The sequence below is a fragment of the Gossypium hirsutum genome, chromosome A13, assembly GCF_007990345.1.
Source record: "Gossypium hirsutum isolate 1008001.06 chromosome A13, Gossypium_hirsutum_v2.1, whole genome shotgun sequence".
Classification (NCBI taxonomy): domain Eukaryota; kingdom Viridiplantae; phylum Streptophyta; class Magnoliopsida; order Malvales; family Malvaceae; genus Gossypium; species Gossypium hirsutum.
In genome coordinates this window covers 101,935,095-101,956,401 of record NC_053436.1, presented here as the reverse complement: position 1 = coordinate 101,956,401, position 21,307 = coordinate 101,935,095, and the positions used below count along the sequence as shown (strand labels likewise).

The following is a 21,307-nucleotide window of genomic DNA, read 5'->3' as shown; positions in this document are numbered from 1 at the left end:
CATCATTATGAACTCGTAGTGGGCATAACGAGTCTTAAATGCTGTTTTATACACATCAGCTTCATTAACCCTCAATTGATGATAACCCAAACGTAGATTAATCTTGGAAAACATTGAAGCCCTTCTGAACTAGTTGAATAAATCATTAATACTTGGGAGTGGATACTTATTCTTAATCGTTAGCTTATTCAGCTGTCGATGGTCGATACACATCCTCATTATCCCATCTTTATTTTTCATGAATAATACAGGTGCTCCCCACGGAGACACACTGGGATAAATGAACCCACGATCCAACAATTCCTGAATCTGAGCCTTAAGCTCTGTAAGCTCCTTCAGTGTCATTCGATATGGGGCGATAGATACCAGAGCTATACCCAGCAAAAGCTCAATCCTAAATTCCACTTCTCGGCTCGGAGGAAAACCCAGTAGTTCCTCAAGAAAGACATCTGAGAAATCCCTGACAGTTCTGATATCTTTTATAGAAGAATATCCAGAATCAGAAACACTTACATAGGCCAAATATGTATCATATCCTTTTCAAACCAACTTTTTTGCCATCAATGCCAAAATCACATTAGTTAGAAAATCCTAACATTCCCTAAACATAACTACCTCGGCGTCCTTCTCGATTCTCAAAAAGACTTTCTTAGTCGCACAGTCCAGACTTACTCGATGCTTGACCAACCAGTCCATCCCCAGAATCAGATCGAACTCTCCAAACAGAAGTTCCATCAGATCAGCCAGAATTATCATCCCTTGAACCTTCAATGGGACATCTCTATACAATCTAATAACCCGAATAGATTGCCTCAAAGGACTCAATACTTTTACCTCACTATCAGTACTTTCAACTAGAGTTCTCAAAGTTTTAAACATAGTACTTGCTACGTATGAATGTGTAGAGCCTATTTCTATCAATGCAAGATAATGTACGTTATAAATTAAAAATGTACCTGAATGACATATGGAGCATCTCGATCCTCTCATCGACGAACAGCATAAACAAGAGCAGGTTGCCTTGCCTCAGTATGTCCAGCACCTCTGCCCGGTGCTCTATGCCCACGGCCAATACCGTTACCACCCCTAGTCTGACCACAGCCCCTAGGTGGTTGTTGAACAACTCTCAGTGGCTGTATAGTACTAGAACCCAGAACTTGATCTGATCGGCCCTTAGCGGACACTCTCAGACGTAGTGTTCAATAGAACCACATCTCAAACACGCCCCAATCATCTTTCAACATTCGCCCAAATGGCGTCTACCATAATGCCCACAATGCAAGATTCCAGTAAGTGCAACAGAGGGCCCAACTCTTACTGGCCAATCAGATCTGGCCTTTTTCTTAGGCCTCATCGCAGAACTCGAGGGCTTTGAATCCCTCTTATTCTTACCCCTTTCTCTGTCTCTGTCTGGGCGCTCGATGCGCTTCATCTCCTTAGCGATCTTTGCCTTCTCAACTAGTACAGAGAACTCACGCTCCCTCTACGGAGCAATTAAAACCCTTAAAATTTTCGTGAGCCCATTTTAGAAGTGTACGCAATGTTCATACTCAGTTGCGACCATGTCTCGCGCATACCGGCTCTATGTCAGAAACTCAGCCTCATACTCTGCCACTGAACAATCCCCTTGCGCGAGATTTAAAAACTCATGTCTCCTAGCGTCGATGTAGCTTACCCCTACATATTTACCTTGGAAAACTGACTTATAAAAATCCCATGTTAGTCGTTCAGGCTGAGTGCCCTCCTTAACGGTTAGCCACCACTGGTACACTTCATCGCGAAGTAAAAAAACAACACCTCTCAGTTTTTGCTTGGTCGTAAAATCCAGATCATTCATAATTCTTTCTGTGGCCTCCATCCAGTACTCGGCCACGTTAGGGGCGACCCCAGTGACACCCCTAAATGGTCCAGCCCCGTTGGACTGGAGTCATTCTGTAATCGACCTTTGGTCCTCAGATCCGGTATTGGGCCTAGTGACCCTCTCTAAAATCCTCAGCAAAGCTTGAGACAATGCGTCATCCCCGGCCGTGCGATCTTGAGACCCAGTCTTAGTCGCAGGCGACACCGGCGTCTCACTTGTATCAAGATCCGATATGCTACCTAAAGATGAGGACTCAGCTCAAGCCCCCTACGGCCTCTACCTCAGCCTCTAGTTCCCCATTCGCGGATACCTCGTGCGCTCATTGTAGATTTCAAAATTTATCTATAATAACAATTTTATGAATCAGTTACAATTCTGATTATTAGCAGATGTTTTATGTAAACAATTTCAATAATTCAAAGTGATTTTCGTAACTCTCAATCCTTATCAGTTTTGCAACAATCTCAGTATACACTAACTAAAGTGTTTTCAGTACAGTATACTACCTATAGTAATTTCAAAATATCATAGCATATAACAGTTTTTAGAACAACTTACAGGATCGGTGCCAGGGACTCAGTGTACCACCTACTCAATCAAAACTACTTCACACCATTTAAAATTATTTCTTTAAAACCAAGTTTTAAAACCAAAATCTACAGTCGAATTTTGCAATCGGGCTCTGATACCACTAAATATAACACCCTAAACCCGGTCTAAACGTTATGGCCAGTTCTGATGATGTCACATAGACTGAAATTTGTAGTCTAATTCATCGAGTGGAAACCCTTCCAGTTTATTAGTCTTTAAATAACTCAGAAAAATACATGTCCGTTGTTATGGTTCAAAATGTGACTTTTTAACGGAAGCTTGTGAACTTTTTTTTTGAAAAAAGCGTTTGTTTTTAGGAAAACTTTAATTTCAAGAAAATATAGTCCCAAAAGTCTCAATTACAAAAATAAATACCTAAATTATTAACGAGAAATTAATTAGCTAAAAAATTGAACTAAAACAGTATGAAATAGTGGTGGTCACCACTGAGTCCTCCGCAGTTTCGATCTGTCTAATGTTGGAAATGACCTGAAAAGAACAAACAGAAAGGGGTGAGTTTTCACAAACTCAGTATGTAATCCCCACAGAATACATGCACACAACATAATACCATAAATTAATCATGTATATACAGTTTGGGCCTGAGTCCATTATAGAATCGGTGTGGGCCTTAGACCACTCTGATACAGAATTAGAAATAAATTAGTGCCTTAGCCCATCTCAGATATGATAAGCAGATCAGAACAGAATATCAAAATCCTACCCACCAGCCTATACACACCATCTCCGTCCAACCCTACACACCATGTAGGGATCAAATCAACCCACCTATCCCTACACACCATGCTGTACCGAAATGCAGCACATAAACAGATATTTGTACTGAAATGAAACACAAAGTCAAAATATCGTAACAAAGCTGCCAGATAACAGGCTTAAGAGACTTTCAGACACTTCCTCCAACAATTCATCAACCCACCCTGATGGAATGCAACATACATAAAATGTCATGCTATTATGCAATTACAGTTCATACATTCTTATTTCAAAATTCATGCTCAGTACAGAAATCAAACAGACAAATCACTCATATAAGGGTCTAAGTAATACTTACCAACCCTATAATAGGTCCACAGTCGACTCGAGTGACCCATGCAACCCTATAAAACTTTTTAGAAAAATGGGCTCACACGTCCATGTGGCATGCCCGTGTGATCCTACACACTCGTGTGGCCCACACAGCTTACCTGGGTATCACACGGCCTTGACATTCGCGCACGACCTGGCTCGTCGATCACACACTCGTGTTCTATCACACGGGTGACCACACGCCTGTGTGACATCGACAGTAAGCTTTTTTGGCTTTTTGCTGAACCCTATTTTCTGTGCTTCGGGTACACACCTGGTATCATTTTGATGCACAAACACTACCGAGATCACCAGAACCTCTAAAATTGACAAAACCCGAGTCCAAAATAAGTCATGATTCAAAGATTAACCAAAACCCAACAATAGTTCAATTCTACTTCCATCACTTACCCCTAAAACTCCAAACAATTTGGCTACTAACCCACGAGTGATAAGACAAAACCTTTTTGATTTGCAGCTGTCAAAAATAGAGGTTCATCATGAACAAAAATTTGACAACCTGAAAAGAAAGAAATATATAGCGACTTACCAACCAAAAGAACGTAACAGCTCAAAACCCACAACGAAGAAGCGCGATTTAATAACGAGTAAGGAAAAGAAAGAAAAAAATTTACTTGGGAAAAGAAAAAGGGAACAAAAATCGGCAGGGAGATGGAATAAATTGGAATGTCAGAATTTTAGAGAAGAAAACCAAAAAAATTGAAAAAAGAAGGAAAATAATAATCTGTTTTGAAAACTTCCTATATCCTTATATTCACTCCACAATCCCCACTACTCACAACAACTACAGAATTTTGGCTATACCGAAACTCTCACACACTGAGCTGGCAAAAATAATAACGTTCCCGCCTGCACAAGGATTCAAACACAAGATGTCCAAAAGACTAACACTCCACTTAACCACCAGACCAGCAGGTCCATTCTGATAGAAACTTATCAACAATTAAACATAAGCCTACTGAGCAAGGTTAAGGCTTTATTCAGAAAAATACCAAAATTTACCAACAGCAAGGCTTGAACTTGGGACCTCTCAGACATTCTTAGAACACTTAACCACTGAAGCAGATACACAGTTGTGTCAAAATTCACAAATACCAGAATCGAAAATTTGAGGCGTTATAAGGGATTTAATTCATAGGTTTTTAAGTTAGAAATGGAAAAGGATTAAATTGTATAACAAATTGTAAATTTTAAGTAATAGGGACTAAATTATAAATAATTCAAAATTTAAGGGTTTAAATTAGGGAGCTAAATTTTGCTTAAAGTGAAATTAGTATAAAAATATAGGATTAAATGTGAAGAATAAAAATTAGTCTCGGTCTAGAGACTAAATTGAAATTTGAGCAAATATTGAGTAAAAATTGAAATATTCAATGTGAAATTGAATTGTATTGATTTGATGTATTTAAATTGTTTTAATTTCGTAGCTAACATCGTATCAGAATCCTCGACTAAAAAGGGGAAGGATAAAACTAACGTCGAATAACTTGGAATCTACGGTTTATATTTCTATACTCCGAACTAAGTTGTAAATTATTCCATTTTGCATTATTGCATATGGTAAACATTGGGGGTGAGAGTTATGGTGATTTACAATTGAAATGGATTAATTTGGTATATGTTATGAATGTATTTAATATTCAAAAATTGATATGAATGTATGTTTGAATGTGATATTGTACAAATATGAGAATTGAATATTGGTTGTATTTGTAAGTGATATGGAACCCTATTAACTATTTCGAGCTAAGTCGGATATAGATGGCATACCATAGGATAGGAAGAGTTCAGGGATTTCTTCGACTTCGAGTCGATGAGGCACTGGGTGCCAATTTGCTTCAGTATAACCGATAAGACACTAGGTGTCAATTTATATAGCGCTGGGCACAGATATTACTTCGGATTTATCCGATGAGGCATTGGGTGTCAAACTAGTGTGTTGGTTGGATTCGTGTATCCGTCTGAGTCCGAGTCGTGTTAATAGGGGTAAACAAATAATAAAGTTCTATAATTGATATTGAAATGGCATGATATGTGAAATGGAAATAAGATAGTAGATTGAAAATGAAATGTGAATTGTTGAAAACAAATGAAATATATGAGTTATGTACTCATGAATTGAATATGGAATGGATAATGCAATTGTTTAAATGAAATGTGGATTGATATGTGAAAAGCTATTTATATAGCAAGTGATGTGAATTGAGATATTTGTTAAATAAATCAAATATAATGGCATGTGAAAATTGAGTATATTATGAAATGTTATAGTAAAATGCATGAATTTGAAATGATGGTATATGGTAATTGTAAGCTTAGATAATAGTATATTCGTATAATTCAAATTATGCATTCTAGTATCATTATGTCTTTAATTGTTCGAATTATAGAAATATCACTGAGTTTTACTTAGCGTACGATTTTATTTTCCGTGCGCAAGTTAGGTACTTCTCTTTTGATCGTCGACTCAGCATCCAACAACGATCTCGACCTCAAATGTGGTGATGTTTACCTTTTTTAATGGCATGTACCTAGGATGTGTTTGGTTGTTAGTGAATTTGGTATATGGGATGTAATTGAGTTTAAATATAATGTTAGTTTGGTATATATAACATATGTTTGTGTTTGAAGCCTTAAATTGGCATAATGTTTTGAACTAAGGCTTGTTAGGTGTATGTGAATTTAAGTTTGATGTTTTAGGTGATTAAAAGCTAGGCTAAATTGAGTGATTTTGATATGTTTTAAACTTTGATTTGAATGATGCGTTATTGATAGGTTTTGATTATATAAATGTGGTACCAATGAGGGTATATTGGTTAGGCACCTAAGATGATTATTTTGGCATATTTGGAGTATGTTTGATCGTATTTTGGATAGGTTACATGATCGGTTTTTGAATTGCTTAATGCCCAAGCAAGCAGGAAATGGTAAACTTGTTGTTTAAGGTACATTTTAGGGTTTTTACATAAGGTGATCCTTGATTCAACAATGTTTGTATAGTCTCATTTTGTTAAATATATGGCATGTACCTAAGTTGAGTCTGGTTTTACATAAGGTGTGATCATGTTCATTTTTAATGTAAAAAAAATGGTAATTGGAGAATGGTCAAATGGATTGGTTTTTGTATTAGAGCTTGGCACTTAGTTGGATTGCTTAAAATGTTGTCATATTTGTGACCTATATATGTATGCGTACGACAATTTAGTAAAAGTTTGGAAATTTCCATAAGTGCATAATTTAAAAATGTATGTTTATGTATTTCAATGCATATATAGTAAGATATGTTAGGAATGTAGATTTGGGAATGGTATATTTGGCTGAAATAGGAAATGATTGAGATGAATTTGCTTTCTAGGTGAAGTTTGTTGGTACCATTTTGGTCCATTTGCATACACACGATCATGCAACGTCGAGACCTAGTCAATGAGTTGCGTCGCAATGAGAAACCCTCGAAATCACGACGTTAACCTGATATTTTGTAAACTTTACAATTAGGTCCTAATTCAGCCTCAAGTTCGCAAAAGAGATTTCATAAGCTTATGTAAGACTCGGAGATGATTGTATATTGTATCATATGCATGCTTTACCCTTATTTAAATGTTTAATGGTATGATTTGAATATAATTGATCGTAATTGCTTCGACAACGAATGTGGCATCCTGTAGCTTGGACCCAGCGATTGGGTCAGGTATGAGGTATTACATGAAACATATGAATCTCAAGTCTCCATTATTCAATCAAAGCATATATGAATGCCAACATGAAAATAACATTCCTGACTTGGCTTGCATGATAGAAACTGGCTTTGTTAATCAATGACATGTTTCATTATTAGACAAATTTAGTTCAATGTTACTATGACCTCAAAACATAAGAGAATACTCCAACAAAGAACGAGTAGTCATTAAAATATAATTGAAAATTAAAATTTAGAAATATTTGGGTATTTAGGACAGTATATGCAACAACTTGTTTTTCAGTGGTGTCAAAAATAGTGATTTCGGGGCCACAAATTCGACGAGTGAGTTGTAAATATTATTATTTAATATTTACGAGTCAAGTATCAAATTATGTCTAAATTTGATTTAATGATTTTTTGTTAATTGAATGAATAATTAGGTTTAAGTGGTATGTCTTAAAAGTCAAGTGGTTTTAAAAAATTAGGTATCGGGACCTCATTTCTATAAATCGATCCCATAAATATTTTACTTAATATTTACAGAGTGTTATTAAAGTCGTATTAAAATTTGGTTAAGAAATTTTAATGTTTAAATAGTTAATTAAGTAAAAAGGACTAAATAGTATAAGTTGCAAAAGTTAGTTGCTATTAGTTTAATTGTGCTAAATGGCTATGAAGCCATGAATTGAAGGTTTTATATTGTAAATATACCTATTTGGCGGTGATGGACGGTTGGTGGGTTTTAATTAGGAAAGTTTTGGATGTTTTAAAAGTTAAACTTGTAAATTCATAAATAAAACAAAAATTAAAAGAAACCAAAATATGTTATCATCTTCAAAAGTTCATCACCACCGAAAATAAGAAGAAAACACAATTTTTGTGAGTTGGAGGTTCGGCCAAATTTGATATGATGCATGGTATATGATTTATATCTCGTTTTAAATTATTTTTATGTTTTTGAACTTGTAATAGCTTAATCTAGTTAATTTGGGGGTTAATTTGTAAAATTGTTAAATGTTATAGATTATGCCGTGGATGAATTTGGTATGTTTTTGAAATTTTATGGTAGATTTTTAAGCTTGGTTGTCAAATAGGCATATTTTGTTAAGTAATTTTTGATTATTTTAAAGTTTAGAGACTTAATTATGAAAATGGTAAAATTCGAGGAAAATTTTGTGAATTGATGATAAATATGGGTTGTTATGAGACTGTGTAAAAATCAGTTAACATTATTTTAGCTAAAAATGGTAAATTTGTAAGCTTTTGGTTTAGGGACTAAATTGCATAAAAGTTAAAAAATTAGGGGTAATTTTGTAAATTTCCTATTAATAAGGGTTATAAGTTAAATTATTTATCTTAAATTATTTGAATGGTTTAATTGAGTGAAAAAATTATTATTTAGATCACAAAACGAGTCAAAATGATCTAAACTGAGGAAAAGCTATATGTCGGATTAGTCGTCGGCTTCATTTTTACAACTGTATTTGTCGAGGTAAGTTCATATAAGGATTGAAATCATTATTTTCTACTTTGCAAGAATGTAAATAGATATTTATGCTATGTTTGAATTAAATTAATAAAGGTGTGATAAATTATTATTATGGATCAACTAGAGAAATTAATCAAATTAAAGGATATATGAACAATTATTAATGTGATTGGTGAAATTGTATTTGGTGATCAGAAATTATAAATTACCTCTTTAAATGTTTACTTTGATTAAGGTAAGTTCCTAGTGAGTTGTTATGTAAATGTAAGATTGTGATTACACTATTGTTTCTACTTAGTTGCTAGTATATATGTGAAATTTTATTGGTTATTTACATATATATTGGAATATTGCAAATTATTACATATGAAGTCGAGAAATTGATAGTAGTATTTCTTGAGGTTGCATATTAAAAATATAAAAGTAATAAAATTGGTATGTGTACGAAAAGGATAAAGTGCCTCTGAATGATGGAAATGTATTTGAGTAATGAATTTAAGTGTGATGCTCAATTGAACATAGTAATCACGTAGGATACGATTGGTATGCCAATAGGGTTAGTATGTGCGCTTGTACAGGATTTGCACTTCGGTGCCTCTGTTTGCACTTCGGTGCCCCTAATTGCACATTTGTGCATCTATTTGCACTTTGATGCCTATTTTATGTATCTATGATGCCTCTGGTGTGGTGTAGTTACCCGAGTACCCGAGTCAAGTTATTTAGTTCATCGGGCTAAATGTTAATGAAATTTACGATTTACTTATGTGTTTAAATGTTTATGCATTTACAAGATATAAGAAAGTGTTAAATTTTCAATGAACTATTTGTTTACATGTGAGTACTTTTATATTGATGAAATATTGTTATGAAATAAATGGAATTACAATCTATTTATGTGCTTATATATTATGGCATATTTATAGTATTGGTAAGTGAAAGATATTATAATGAGTTTATTAGTCACATATATGAATTGTTACTTTGAATAAATGTGATTTATGGTATGAAAATCCCTTTAAAATGGTGGTTATTTTGATGTATTTGGATTGAAAAGGTAACATTTGAATTATGTGGACGAATGGTTTATATAGTGAAATTCTTTTCATGATATGAACAGGTAATTAAATCTTTACAGAGTATATGACTATATGAAATGATATATGATTTAAAATAATGATATTAGAATATATGATAAGTATAGTTAAAAGAAAATGAAGGTATAAGGTAGTTATATGATAGATGAATGATGAAACTGAAATGCTTGATATGCTATATGCCTTGATTGGGTTCTATTTATATATGCATTGCTTCACCTACTAACCTTGTGAGGTATGGTGTATAGGAAAAAGAAATTTGGTCTATGACTAAATGGAATTACTCATTGTTGCTTAATTTAATGCAATTGGTAAGTCTAAGTTCCTTTATATGAGCTTACTAAGCACTAGTTGTTTATATAGTTGTTTTCTTTGTTTTGTAGATCATCAAAAAGCTCGAATGGTTGGAATCTTCATCGGAGCACGATCACACTATCCGTCAATACACTTTGGTAGCTTTTGAATATATTGAGATGGTTATAAGTGGCATGTATAGGGTTGTATGTCTATTAGGTATGTGTTGGATTGTGCCAAGCCTTGGTGTGCCTTAATGCTTTTGTTGATGGTTTGTATATGAAGTGTATTTATAAGATGTTAATGGTTGTGCATGGCCTTTTCAAATTAGGAAGGAAATGGTTGATTGAAATGTTTTTAAATTTGGGTATTTGGTATATTTGAAGTATGTTAAATGATTGAACTTATGATGTTAAATTGATTTAGGGTAAGTGTTTGAAATGAGGTGCCTTTGAATGGCATATTGGTTAAAACATATAGATTGGTTGAATTAGTATGTTTTGTATGTGTTTAAGGTGTGTTTTGGTCATATGAATGTGTATATGAAATGTGTGTTTTGGTATGCAAGTATAGGTTTTGAAATGGCTTGTTTTAAAGGCTAAATTTGGAGCACACGGCCTAGGACACGAGCTATCACACGGCCGTGTGCCACACACGGTCACCTCACACGATTCTGTGTCATTTATATTTTAAGTGTAGGCTTTACACAACTCTGTGTTTCAAAACAGTTTGTTACATGGTTTAACACACGGCTATGTGATCCTATTTCGATTACACACACGGGCTGACACATGGGCTGTGACACGGTCGTGTGTCCCTACTTTGAATGTTCACACAGTCTGAGTCATGTCACACGGCTTGGCCACACGGTCGTGTAACCCCTGCTTTCACAATTATTTAGGTTTTTCCTAAGATTTTTTTATTTATTCAAAATAATCCCCGATCATTTTTAATTATTTTTAGGGCCATGAAAACTCGATTTAAGGCCCAAATGTGTATGTTTGCTATAATTGGAATGAGTTATTGAAAATTTATACTTAAGTTGAATTATTGTTCTATTTTGAATTTTAAGGTTCTGTTTTGTATAATGACACTCTGTAACCCTAAACTGGCGACAAAGACAGGTCAGGGGTGTTTTAGTATAAATATAGAGGAAGAATGTTATGGGTTTTTGTGAAAAAATAAAAAGTTAGAAGGCCTATTTATAGGTTTTAGAATTAAGGGTTTTTTTTTTTGCAAAGATGATTTGAATCCAGATTATTTCTGGGGAAGATAAATACCCAACCAATATGTCACAACTTGGGGTTAATTAGAATTACGGTTTTGTTAGTGGCTTTAAGATAACCTTGACACCTATGGGTTGAGCAGTCAATAAAAATTTATGTTTCCCTCCAAAGTATTAGTTACAAATTAAAGCTTATGAGTTTTTTTTCTTTTAATTTTACAAAGAAACCGACATTCATAAGTGTCAAGTTTTGTTTAAATATTATCCACAATCGTTAAAAATTTAAATGTTATTACAACTTAAAATTTAAATATATCTAAAAAGAACTCTAACACTAGTAGGTAGATCTATTCATAGGCAAAGTGCCCCAGTTAGCCAAGCTGAATTTAGTTCGAACTTGGGCTAAGATTTTAAAATATATAATATTATTATAAAATAATATATTTTATTATTTTTAAATAATGATATGGGTTATTTAGGTGAATTGGGCTTGAGCATAAGCTTAAAAGTTTTTTAAATTCAGATATATTTGTAAAAATCGAAGCGATGGAATCATTCCAAACTGGTTACCATGATTCCAATGAAGCATAAAAGACTTAACGACATAAAAAACATCACTAAACTCAACGCTCATGAATCGTAAATTCTAATAAACCGTGCACAAACAAAAAATTCTTAATAACATACACAGCAAAATTATGATATAAAATTAAAAATTCTATTTGATTATGTATAACTTCATGAATTTAAGACACCATAAATAATTTTAAAATTAAATTTATGTAATTTAAAAAGAATTTATTAATGTCTCATTGATTCACTTATCAATAATACATCAAATATAAACCTATAAAATAATAAGAAAATGATTTCAACGCAAATGTTTCCCAACCATCCTTACCCACACATATTAAATTTTCATTTAATTTGAACCCATCATTCAAGTGTCATAAAAGTCCCATGACATGACTCCGTTACTCAACTTCATTTTGTTTGTATTCACTTAATCTGTCTTTGAAGAAAGATCTGTTTGATTGAGATTAACTTCTTTGTTTTCTTTTCTAAAGTATCCATTGAATATATATACATGAAGTTATAATTTTTGAAATATAGAAGAATACACTGACTTGGAATATAAAAGTGAAGCATATGCACAGAAGTTTATTTATCTTTTAGAAGATCCTTTTAATGTATTTAGAAAAATCATATTTCCATGTTTAAATAAGTAGCATTATGCATCAACATTAAAAATTAAACTATTTTATTTTAGACTTTCGGAAGATTTATTTTTCACCTTCTTTTATTTATTTCTAGAAATTTTATTAGTTATTACTGGAATTCATTATGCAATTTTTTAGCGCCTTATATATAAATTTAAAAACCGCAAGTCAACTTGGTACCTTTTTTAGGTACTTGACTAACACCGTTATAATATGCTAACATGGCACTAATGATCAATATCATAGTGACACATGGCAATCTCACAATTAGAGGTGTGCATGGGCCGGGCCAGGCCGGATTCAGGCCGGGCCCAACTAAAAATTTAGGCCCATTTACTAGGCCTAAAATTTTGTCCAAACCCAAGCCGAATAAAAATGTTAAAACTCGAGCCAGACTGACCCGCCCATATTAATTTTTATATTATTTTAAAATATATATAAACTATCAAAAATACTAAAAACATCAAATAATATTTCTCAACAAATTGAAAATAAATTTTAAAAAATTGTATACTTAAATAACACTAAAATAGATGCAACTTAACAAGCAAATGTTTCTAAAATAATAACAAAATTAACAAATGCCTTTAAAATAATAAAAAAATTAACAATAAAATAAATTTTATACAATATCCAAATAATAACAACAAAATAGTAGCAACATAATAGTAAAATAGTAGCAAAATAGAGAGAAAACAATAAGAAAATAATATTTTTTTAAAAAAAAAAAAGATTTTTTGTCATGTAATGAATTCGGGCCGGATCCGAGCCAAAAATGCTTTACCCGAAGCCCAACATATTTTTTAAACAGGCCTTATTTTTTTGCCCAAGCCCATTTTTCGGGCCTATATTTTTACCCAAACCCTCCCACATTTCCAGCGGGCCTTCGGGCCAGGCCACCATGCACACCTCTACTCACAATTTAATACATGGCAATAAATTATTTTTAAAAAAAAATTAAAAATTCTCTAGATTCAAAATGTGAGGCTACCCCATATGGCCATATCATCATGCTATTAATTATTAATTCCACATCAATCAGCATACTTTAATAGCTTCGGGTACCTAAAAAGATATTAAATTAGCTAACGACACCAAATAGGTATAAATTACTTTGTACATATTAACTGTTTTTTTTCTTGTTGCTTTATTAGCATTTGGAAGGTGCAAAGTTTGAAGGAGCCAACTTGCCTTGGTGCGATCAGGTCTTGATGGGGCCTCACTTTTCTAGTCATATCAATATATACATTTCCCTTTCTAATCAAACAACGAAACCATATCACTAAACTTTTAGGTATCACCAGCTAAAGAATAACATTTCTATTATCTGGAGGTTTAGAGGGATTTTAATCAGTAAACGTGGATGTGATGTGTCAGATGGTTGCCGACAGAATATTGGGTGGGAATTGTTGTTGTCCTTTTCTGTTGCTGCTACCCTAATAGTGGGCACCAATTTGTGGACCAAACCAAACCCACTGCCTCTTTCATTTCTAATTCATCTTTAATTTTGTTACGTATTGGATTTGAATTTTATTATCACTTAATAACATTATATGCTATCCACCTCAACAACATATATATACACAATTCCATGGAATTTGACATTCAAATTAGTTCAACAGAAACCATATATAACTCAATCTACACAACACAACAATATATAGACAACTTCATCCTTTTTTTACTCTTATTTTCTTCAAGTATTCACAACATGAGTATAGATATAAAAATATGACCTCTTCACATACGTTAAAAAACACATAAAATAACCTTAATCATACTCATGTCACACGTGCAATTCCATTTAACAGTCTTTGCCCCACCATTACCTGATTGCTCCAAGCAAGTTGGCTCCATCGAGCTTTGCACCTTCTAAGTGCTGATAAATCAAAACGAGAAAAAAATACAAACAAAAATCATGTAACGAATTCCAGTAAGGTATCTGAAAAAAGTATAAAGACTGATAAATCTTTTGACTTGATCTGCATCGATGATGCATGCAATCCAGAAGTTTTAGATAACAAGCATCCATGATGTTGTGTGAAAGTTTTAGATAATTGCACACTAAAAGAACTTCATATACTTACCGTATCACGAAGATTAACATGTCGTAAATAAGCCCTTTGGAGGTTTGCACCCTTCAAATTCGCATTGCTTAATTTCGCACCCTGAAGACCATGTTCATCACAATGACTTGATCACACTAAACATGTTGGGTCAAAACAATTCATTCGAATGTTTATCAATAATACCGAGCTTGCTAGAGTTATCAGGATAAGTTATCGCACATATCAAATTAAGTTATTGAACCCTAGTATTTTCTGTTTGGGTGCCTAATGATAACTTCACATAAATAAAATGATACATGTGCTAAAGCAATTGACTTGTAAACGCCATGCTTAAGGGTCTCTTACCTTCAAATTGGCTCCTTCAAGATTAGCTCCCTCTAAGTTGGCATCAGTAAGATCAGCACTCTAAAAGTCCAGAGATTAAGCATATTAATAGTTAACAATAATACAACTGACACACTAAGCATGTAATTTTAATTTAAATCATTCAACCGAACCATTATAGCTCAAACAATCACGAATCTGAAAATATTATTCCAACAAGCTTAAGGAATTTATAGTAACCTAAGATCTTGTAATTTCCTACTTTATACATGCACATTCTATTCAATTCAATGAACCACCTTTGCTTGTTGATTTTAATTTAGTGAATCACCTGTAAGTGTGCAGAACGAAGATCAGCCACACAGAAGCTACAATCTATCAAAGAAGCATCTGCAACAATGTAATTAATGATGATACATCAATATTTAAACCTTAACAGTAAATAGTAGCATTTAGCTAAGTTACTTGGGCACTGGTCTGAATGTTCGCTATGGATATGTTCAATTTTTCTGTTTCAGGAGTTCCATGTATTTGAAGAGTCTTTATAGGACTGTATCTCTATATCTATATCCAGACATGCGTCTAACATAGGTATTGGACTTCGGAACTTCAAGAATATAGACATTTAGTAAGAAATCTACTAACTATAGAAAGATGGCAAGTATTTGCCTTGAAGATTTGCACTCTGAAGATTCGCCCCAGCTAGTAAAGCCCCACGAAGATTTGCCCCGGTAAATTCACACCTTCCCTAGGCAAGAAAAAAAAACCCGTTGCAAACAAAGTTCACAAGAAAATGCACTCTCCAAAAAGGATAAATAATTCTGAGGATCTTACTCGCGCAAAGTTGCATTGTGAAAATTCGAACCCACAGCATCCACATCCTGTTACAAAAACAAAGATGTTAATTATAAGTATGGACTTAAATTTAATTAAAGCATTGACAGTTAATCACATACTTCACTTAAGAATCAGACATACCCGAAATTTTGCACACTGAAGATTTGCACGTGAGAAAAATACGTTTTTGAGACAGGCAAAGCTGAAATCCACTAATGAAAGATCCTGAACAAATAAAGAGGGAAAAAGAGATGATGAATCCAAAGTGCAATAACAAGCGGCATTACATTACTTCTGCTTCTTCATTAGACTTGAAGTTGAACCACAGGGGATCAAATGATAATAAAGAGACATCAAACATTCAGATTAAAACTAAAACTCACACACACATACAACAATCCAAAAGAAAATGCCACAAATAACCACCATCATCATGGATCAGCGAAAATGAGAAAACTAGTATTAGATCCAAGAGGCATGCACAAAAGCTACAAACAGAAGACCAATGAGACCGGGTCTCGCTTCCTGCGAACAAGGATTCTACTTCTCGAAAATATGAGTTTCCCACAAGATTTTGTCAAAAATTTGGGGTCAGAAATTATTTGCCAATTTAGAGAGATCAAGGCCAGAAAGGTTAACTCCTCGAAATTTAACTCGTTCAGACTGTATGCACTTGATGATATCGGTACGCGTCAATTCTGCTGGAGACTTTTCATCTTCCTTCCTCTTATTAAGAACAGAACTGACTCCTTCTATTAATCCCTGAATCATATCACATAATACCGTCACTGAACAAAATTTCAAGAGATCATACCATGGGCTGCAAATAACAAGCACCACTCTCAAACAACGGCCTATGACCAAAACTATAAGGTGGCAGTGGGCAAGGGGTGGTCAACGCATAAACCATTGTGATCTATATAGATCACTGTATTTGGTAAGGCATTCAGTGACCCAACAGTGCAGTGATCTTAAATCATTGAGAATTATTAGAATTGCACATTAAATATATGAATTAAGAACTTGGTTTCTGTCAAATAGCTGTTGATGTTTCCCATAACAATATGACTTACGAGTAGCTGGTAATATTCTGCCTCTCGTATAAGCTCTGAATATTCAGAATCTGTCAATGTCGGTACAACGCCATCCCTTAACCAGTTTAGAATATGCCTGAAATGCTTTCCATCTCTGTCAACAAAGACATATCCCTGCAAGAGTATTGAGGAATATGACTATCTGCACTCAAACAAAGTCGCTTCACAAAAATTGATATGAAAAGCACATATATCTTATTTCCCTTATCCTCCTTTTGAGGTTTACTGTAAATAAATAATGTGCTGGTGGAAAACAAAACAAGTTTGCATTGCTACTCAAAGAAACATAACTATCAAGAACCAAAAGTTCAGTGCTATCAGTAGTATGTTATCATGATCTAATCAAATGCCTGCAATAATACGTAAGGTTTAGTCAATAAAAAGCTATAATTACCACTTGCATTTTGTGGTCAATGTCTTTTCTGGAAAGTGAAAGTAACATCAAGACCTTGAAATTTTCTGAAATCTGATATGAACTGTTATTACGTGAATCGAATACAATACAACACGATTTACTGATTCTTAATAATTTGTTAGACAAATAATATAACTAGCTTCAAGCCTATCATGCATGATAAATATAACATACACAACACCTGTATCTAAACTACTGCAAAGGTGAAAATCAAATCCTTCAAGTAAACAGAAATCTTTATGCCGAAATTAGAAAAAGTATATCGCACCAAACAGAAACAAATAGAAAAGGCTGAACTTCTTTTTCAGCCACATTTCCCAACGAAAACAAAGATACATCCCCTAAGAATGCAAAGGAAACTGCAGAATATTACTCGTAAGTCCACATAACAATAATGGTATGTGTACGCAAAGGAAAAGAACAGTATATACCTTCTCAGAGTCCTGATACACTGTATGTCGACTGCTAAACACAGCAGCCAGCATAGAATCTGGCTCACGCCGAGTTAATGTATCAATGGTAGTACAAAATTTCTTCCCTCCTGCACATCAAATTTTCATTCAAATGAAGCTATAGCTTTAAATTTAAACTAAAACTAAATTAGTTACAAAATTCAACTCCACAATCTTTTTACATCAAAAACAACTAAAACTTAAAAGATAAGTGACACCCAGAAAAGCAAATGCAGCAAGTTCACATGTACGCACATCAGGTTCCTGATTCAGAAAATGCCCAATTCAGAAAATCAAACAAAGGTGTTTAACTTAAACCATTAATCAAAGCTGAAGAGCTAAGAGAAAATTTTGGGGTTTTCTTGTTTATTAATGAACCGATCGAAAAGTCTTTTAACTTTTTACTAAATTAAGCAACTGGCTGGGAATTGATGAAAGATTATGTAGAGATTACTTGAAAAGCAGAGAATTTTACCGATGCTGAGTCGAACAAGCGTAGGCAAATTGGAATCTTCCATCAGAAAAGATGAAATGAAAATCATCAAAATTAAATGACTTGTTGCAGCAGGCAAGCAAGCAAGCAAGCAATTGTTTGGGGGAATGCTGCCATTGCCGTGGGCTCCCTAAGTTTGTCAAATGGATCTTCCGTTGGGTATTTAACTGGTTTTGTCGGCAAGCATGGCCCATGGGTCGAATCTTGATTCGGGTCATAGTGAGAGCTGTCCCAGGATCCGGTTCTGAAAACGGATTTTATGGATTTGGGTCTCCTGGATTTATATATAAATAACTAGTCTTTTTTTACCCCTACAATTTACAGACTGATTCGTGTCTAAATTAATAATATTAAATAAACTTAAAACATGCACCAAAACAAACAAATTAAAAAAACTAAACAGAAAATTAATATAAACTTCCAGTCTGATCACAGCTAGAATCCAATTAGCATATCCGTAATTAATGCACCGATTCTAGTCCCTAAAAAAGCGATTTCCAAACCCATCAACTATCCCACTTTCCCTTTTTTCTTTCTACGCAAATACCACCTATCGAACAACCCTCAGTCAGGTTCTCTTCTTCTCCACAAATTCACCTCCGATGTTTCTTGCTCAGGGACCCTTCTGATCAGGTATGCTCGCAAATCTTCTTTCATTGCCTCTTTAGCTAAGTTATGAGCCATAAGATTTGTAGATCTGTATGTATGTTGAAAGGTTATTTGGTGAAAAGATTACTTTTGCTGCTGAATGTTCTGTATTATACCCCCAATCACCGATTTATCAGTCTTATCTAATTTACTTTTTTTTATTGATACTGAGTCTCATTCGATGATAACTAATGTGAACCCTATCTGTTTTCCCATAACCACTGCTTGGAGGCAATGGAACCAACTGGTGGGCACCAACACATAGACTTGTGCCTCGTGGTAAAATCCCGAACCTCACACCCCTCCAGTTCCTTAATATATCTCTGTTTATCCATGTAGCAACTTCTGGGCCCGTACTTTTCTTTGCCTCGTGTAATCCTTTGTTTTTGTCCTTCCAGATCGCCCACAAAGGGCAACAAAATACTCGACATTGAATGCTGGAACTATTCTTGAACACTCAGGTAAGTCTCTCCCAGTGTAACAAAATCAAATCCGTTAATACCCATTCCAGATTCAAATTAATCCAAACTTCTTGCGTCATTGGGCATTCTCTGAAGATATAATTAATGTTTTCAGCAGTTACTCCACATTTGGGACATACTACCACCGATAGCAATCTCTTACACCGAAGATTAACAAAATGATGAATAAAATTCCAAGAAATTTTCCAGATTAGGATTTTAATTTTCCCTGGAATATGAATATCCCACAAATTTTTGTAAAATAAATTAGCCTCAGTCTTTAAATAATTAGGAAGAAAGCCATGTAAAAATTTGTAAGCACTTCGCACAGAGAATTCCCCAGAGGCCTCTCCCTTCCATACCATGAAGTCCGTATGAGGTTCCATTGCTACGGGAATTCGCACAATTCTATTTGCCTCTTCTCTAGAGAAGGTAGAATAAATTAAGTCAAACTTCCATTCTCTCTTTTGTTTATCAATAAGATCCACCACTTTATTGAGTTCACTGTCATTCCTAATTGATTTTGCCTTTTAACTTACAGATCAAAGGAGCCACGCATCAGCAGCAATTTAAATATTCTAGCCCGTTCCCACCCTCCAACAAATCCCAGTCTTTAGCAATCCTTTAGCTGCCCATACACTCTTCCAGATATATGAAGGTAGTTGTCCTAACTCAGTTGGAATGTACTTAGCCTTTAGAACTTTCATTAATAATGAATCTGGATAATTAAGAATACACCAACCTTGTTTAGCTAATAACGCAACATTAAATTTGGATAAACTACGGAATCTCATACCCCCATTCTCCTTAAGATTGCAAAGTTGTTCCCAACCATTTTCGCCCTTGTCCTTTTTCCCACCAAAATTGATTCATTATGCTATCTGATTCCACACACAAAGACTTTGGAAGTAAAGAACAGGCCATAGTGTAAGTGGGTATTGCTTGTAAAACAACTTTAATAAACACTTCCTAACCTCTTTGAGAAAGGAATCTCCCATTCCAACTCTCAATCCATTACCTCATGCGATCCTTTAAGAGCTGAAAAGAAACTTTTTTTATTTTTCCCCACAACATTCGGCAAACGAAGATATCTTTCCATATTATTTGAATTTCTACCCCCAAGAATATTGGAAACAACTCACCTAGACTCTTCCGAAGTGTTGCTACTATCGTAATTGAGGTATTGCCCCGAGCATCTTTCATATTCCCTTAAGATTGATTTCAAAACTTGTGCACCCCTATCGCTAGCTTCTCCAAACAATATACTAACATCAGCAAACAGTAAATGAGAAACCGACGGAGCCCCTTTTCTTTTCCTTTGCTCCCTTAATCGACCCCTCCCTCAAGGCCATCCTCATAAGCCTCGAAAGGCCCTCATTATAAATTAAAAACAAGAAGGTATTAATAGGGTCCCTTGTCTATTCCTCTCGCCGGTTTAAAAGCTCGTTATGTAAATAAATATTTTAAATATTTTAACATGTGTTTAAAAATATTTTGTTCAAAACTATTTAATTTTTTTAATTTATAGATGTTGTTTTATAATTATTTTATGTATTTTCAAAAGTATTTCATATTAGTTTAAAACATTATTTAATTTGAAATGTAATATGCTTATAAATTATGTTAATTTATAAATTATAATTTAGATTTTTTTGTTATTATAACGTATTTAAAAAAATTTAATAATATTTTTAATTTCAAAATTTGAAAATTAAAAATGTTAATATTTCAACATTAAAGACTTAATTAAGTGCAAAAAAAAATTGTTTGTAGTTGAAAATTTTGAAGAATTATATTAAAAAGAGAGATATTGTCTAAAAAAACCCATTTTAAAGCGATTGAAATGATGCTTGAAAAAAATTAATATATTTATTTAGCTTTTTTAAGGGTGAGTTTGGATGACGGTGTATTTACTTGTTGTTAATGTAAAAATAATAGTGGTAATGAGATT

General features: G+C 33.8%; 1 protein-coding gene and 1 long non-coding RNA gene across 9 annotated transcripts; one reads left to right on the top strand and one right to left on the bottom strand.

Moving 5' to 3' along the window:
* Positions 1-14,222: 14,222 nt before the first annotated feature.
* Positions 14,223-18,430, bottom strand: LOC107893144 (FH protein interacting protein FIP2). 6 transcript variants are annotated; one of them, XM_016818070.2, is made up of 12 exons: positions 18,230-18,403; positions 18,010-18,018; positions 17,734-17,843; positions 16,867-17,001; positions 16,433-16,555; positions 15,935-16,018; positions 15,791-15,837; positions 15,626-15,699; positions 15,288-15,346; positions 14,978-15,037; positions 14,651-14,731; positions 14,223-14,442 (listed from the first exon to the last, which is right to left on the bottom strand). In XM_016818070.2, the coding sequence occupies exons 3-12, from the start codon at positions 17,785-17,787 to the stop codon at positions 14,389-14,391; spliced, it is 771 nt and encodes a 256-aa protein (XP_016673559.1). In that variant the 5' UTR covers positions 17,788-17,843; positions 18,010-18,018; positions 18,230-18,403; the 3' UTR covers positions 14,223-14,388. The 6 variants fall into 6 exon arrangements, 5 of the variants coding, with proteins under 5 accessions (XP_016673559.1, XP_040941423.1, XP_016673554.1 ...); XR_001682738.2 differs by lacking the exon at positions 18,010-18,018 and having other exon boundaries at positions 14,651-14,766; positions 18,230-18,430; XM_041085489.1 differs by lacking the exon at positions 18,010-18,018 and having other exon boundaries at positions 16,400-16,555.
* Positions 18,431-18,631: 201 nt separating this feature from the next.
* On the top strand, positions 18,632-20,091 carry LOC107893146 (uncharacterized). 3 transcript variants are annotated; one of them, XR_001682741.2, is made up of 5 exons: positions 18,632-18,880; positions 19,127-19,174; positions 19,294-19,356; positions 19,475-19,788; positions 19,898-20,091. It is a non-coding gene; the product is annotated as an uncharacterized lncRNA (long non-coding RNA). The 3 variants fall into 3 exon arrangements; XR_001682739.2 differs by having other exon boundaries at positions 18,690-19,174; XR_001682740.2 differs by having other exon boundaries at positions 18,712-19,174; positions 19,472-19,788.
* The last annotated feature ends 1,216 nt before the right edge of the window (positions 20,092-21,307 follow it).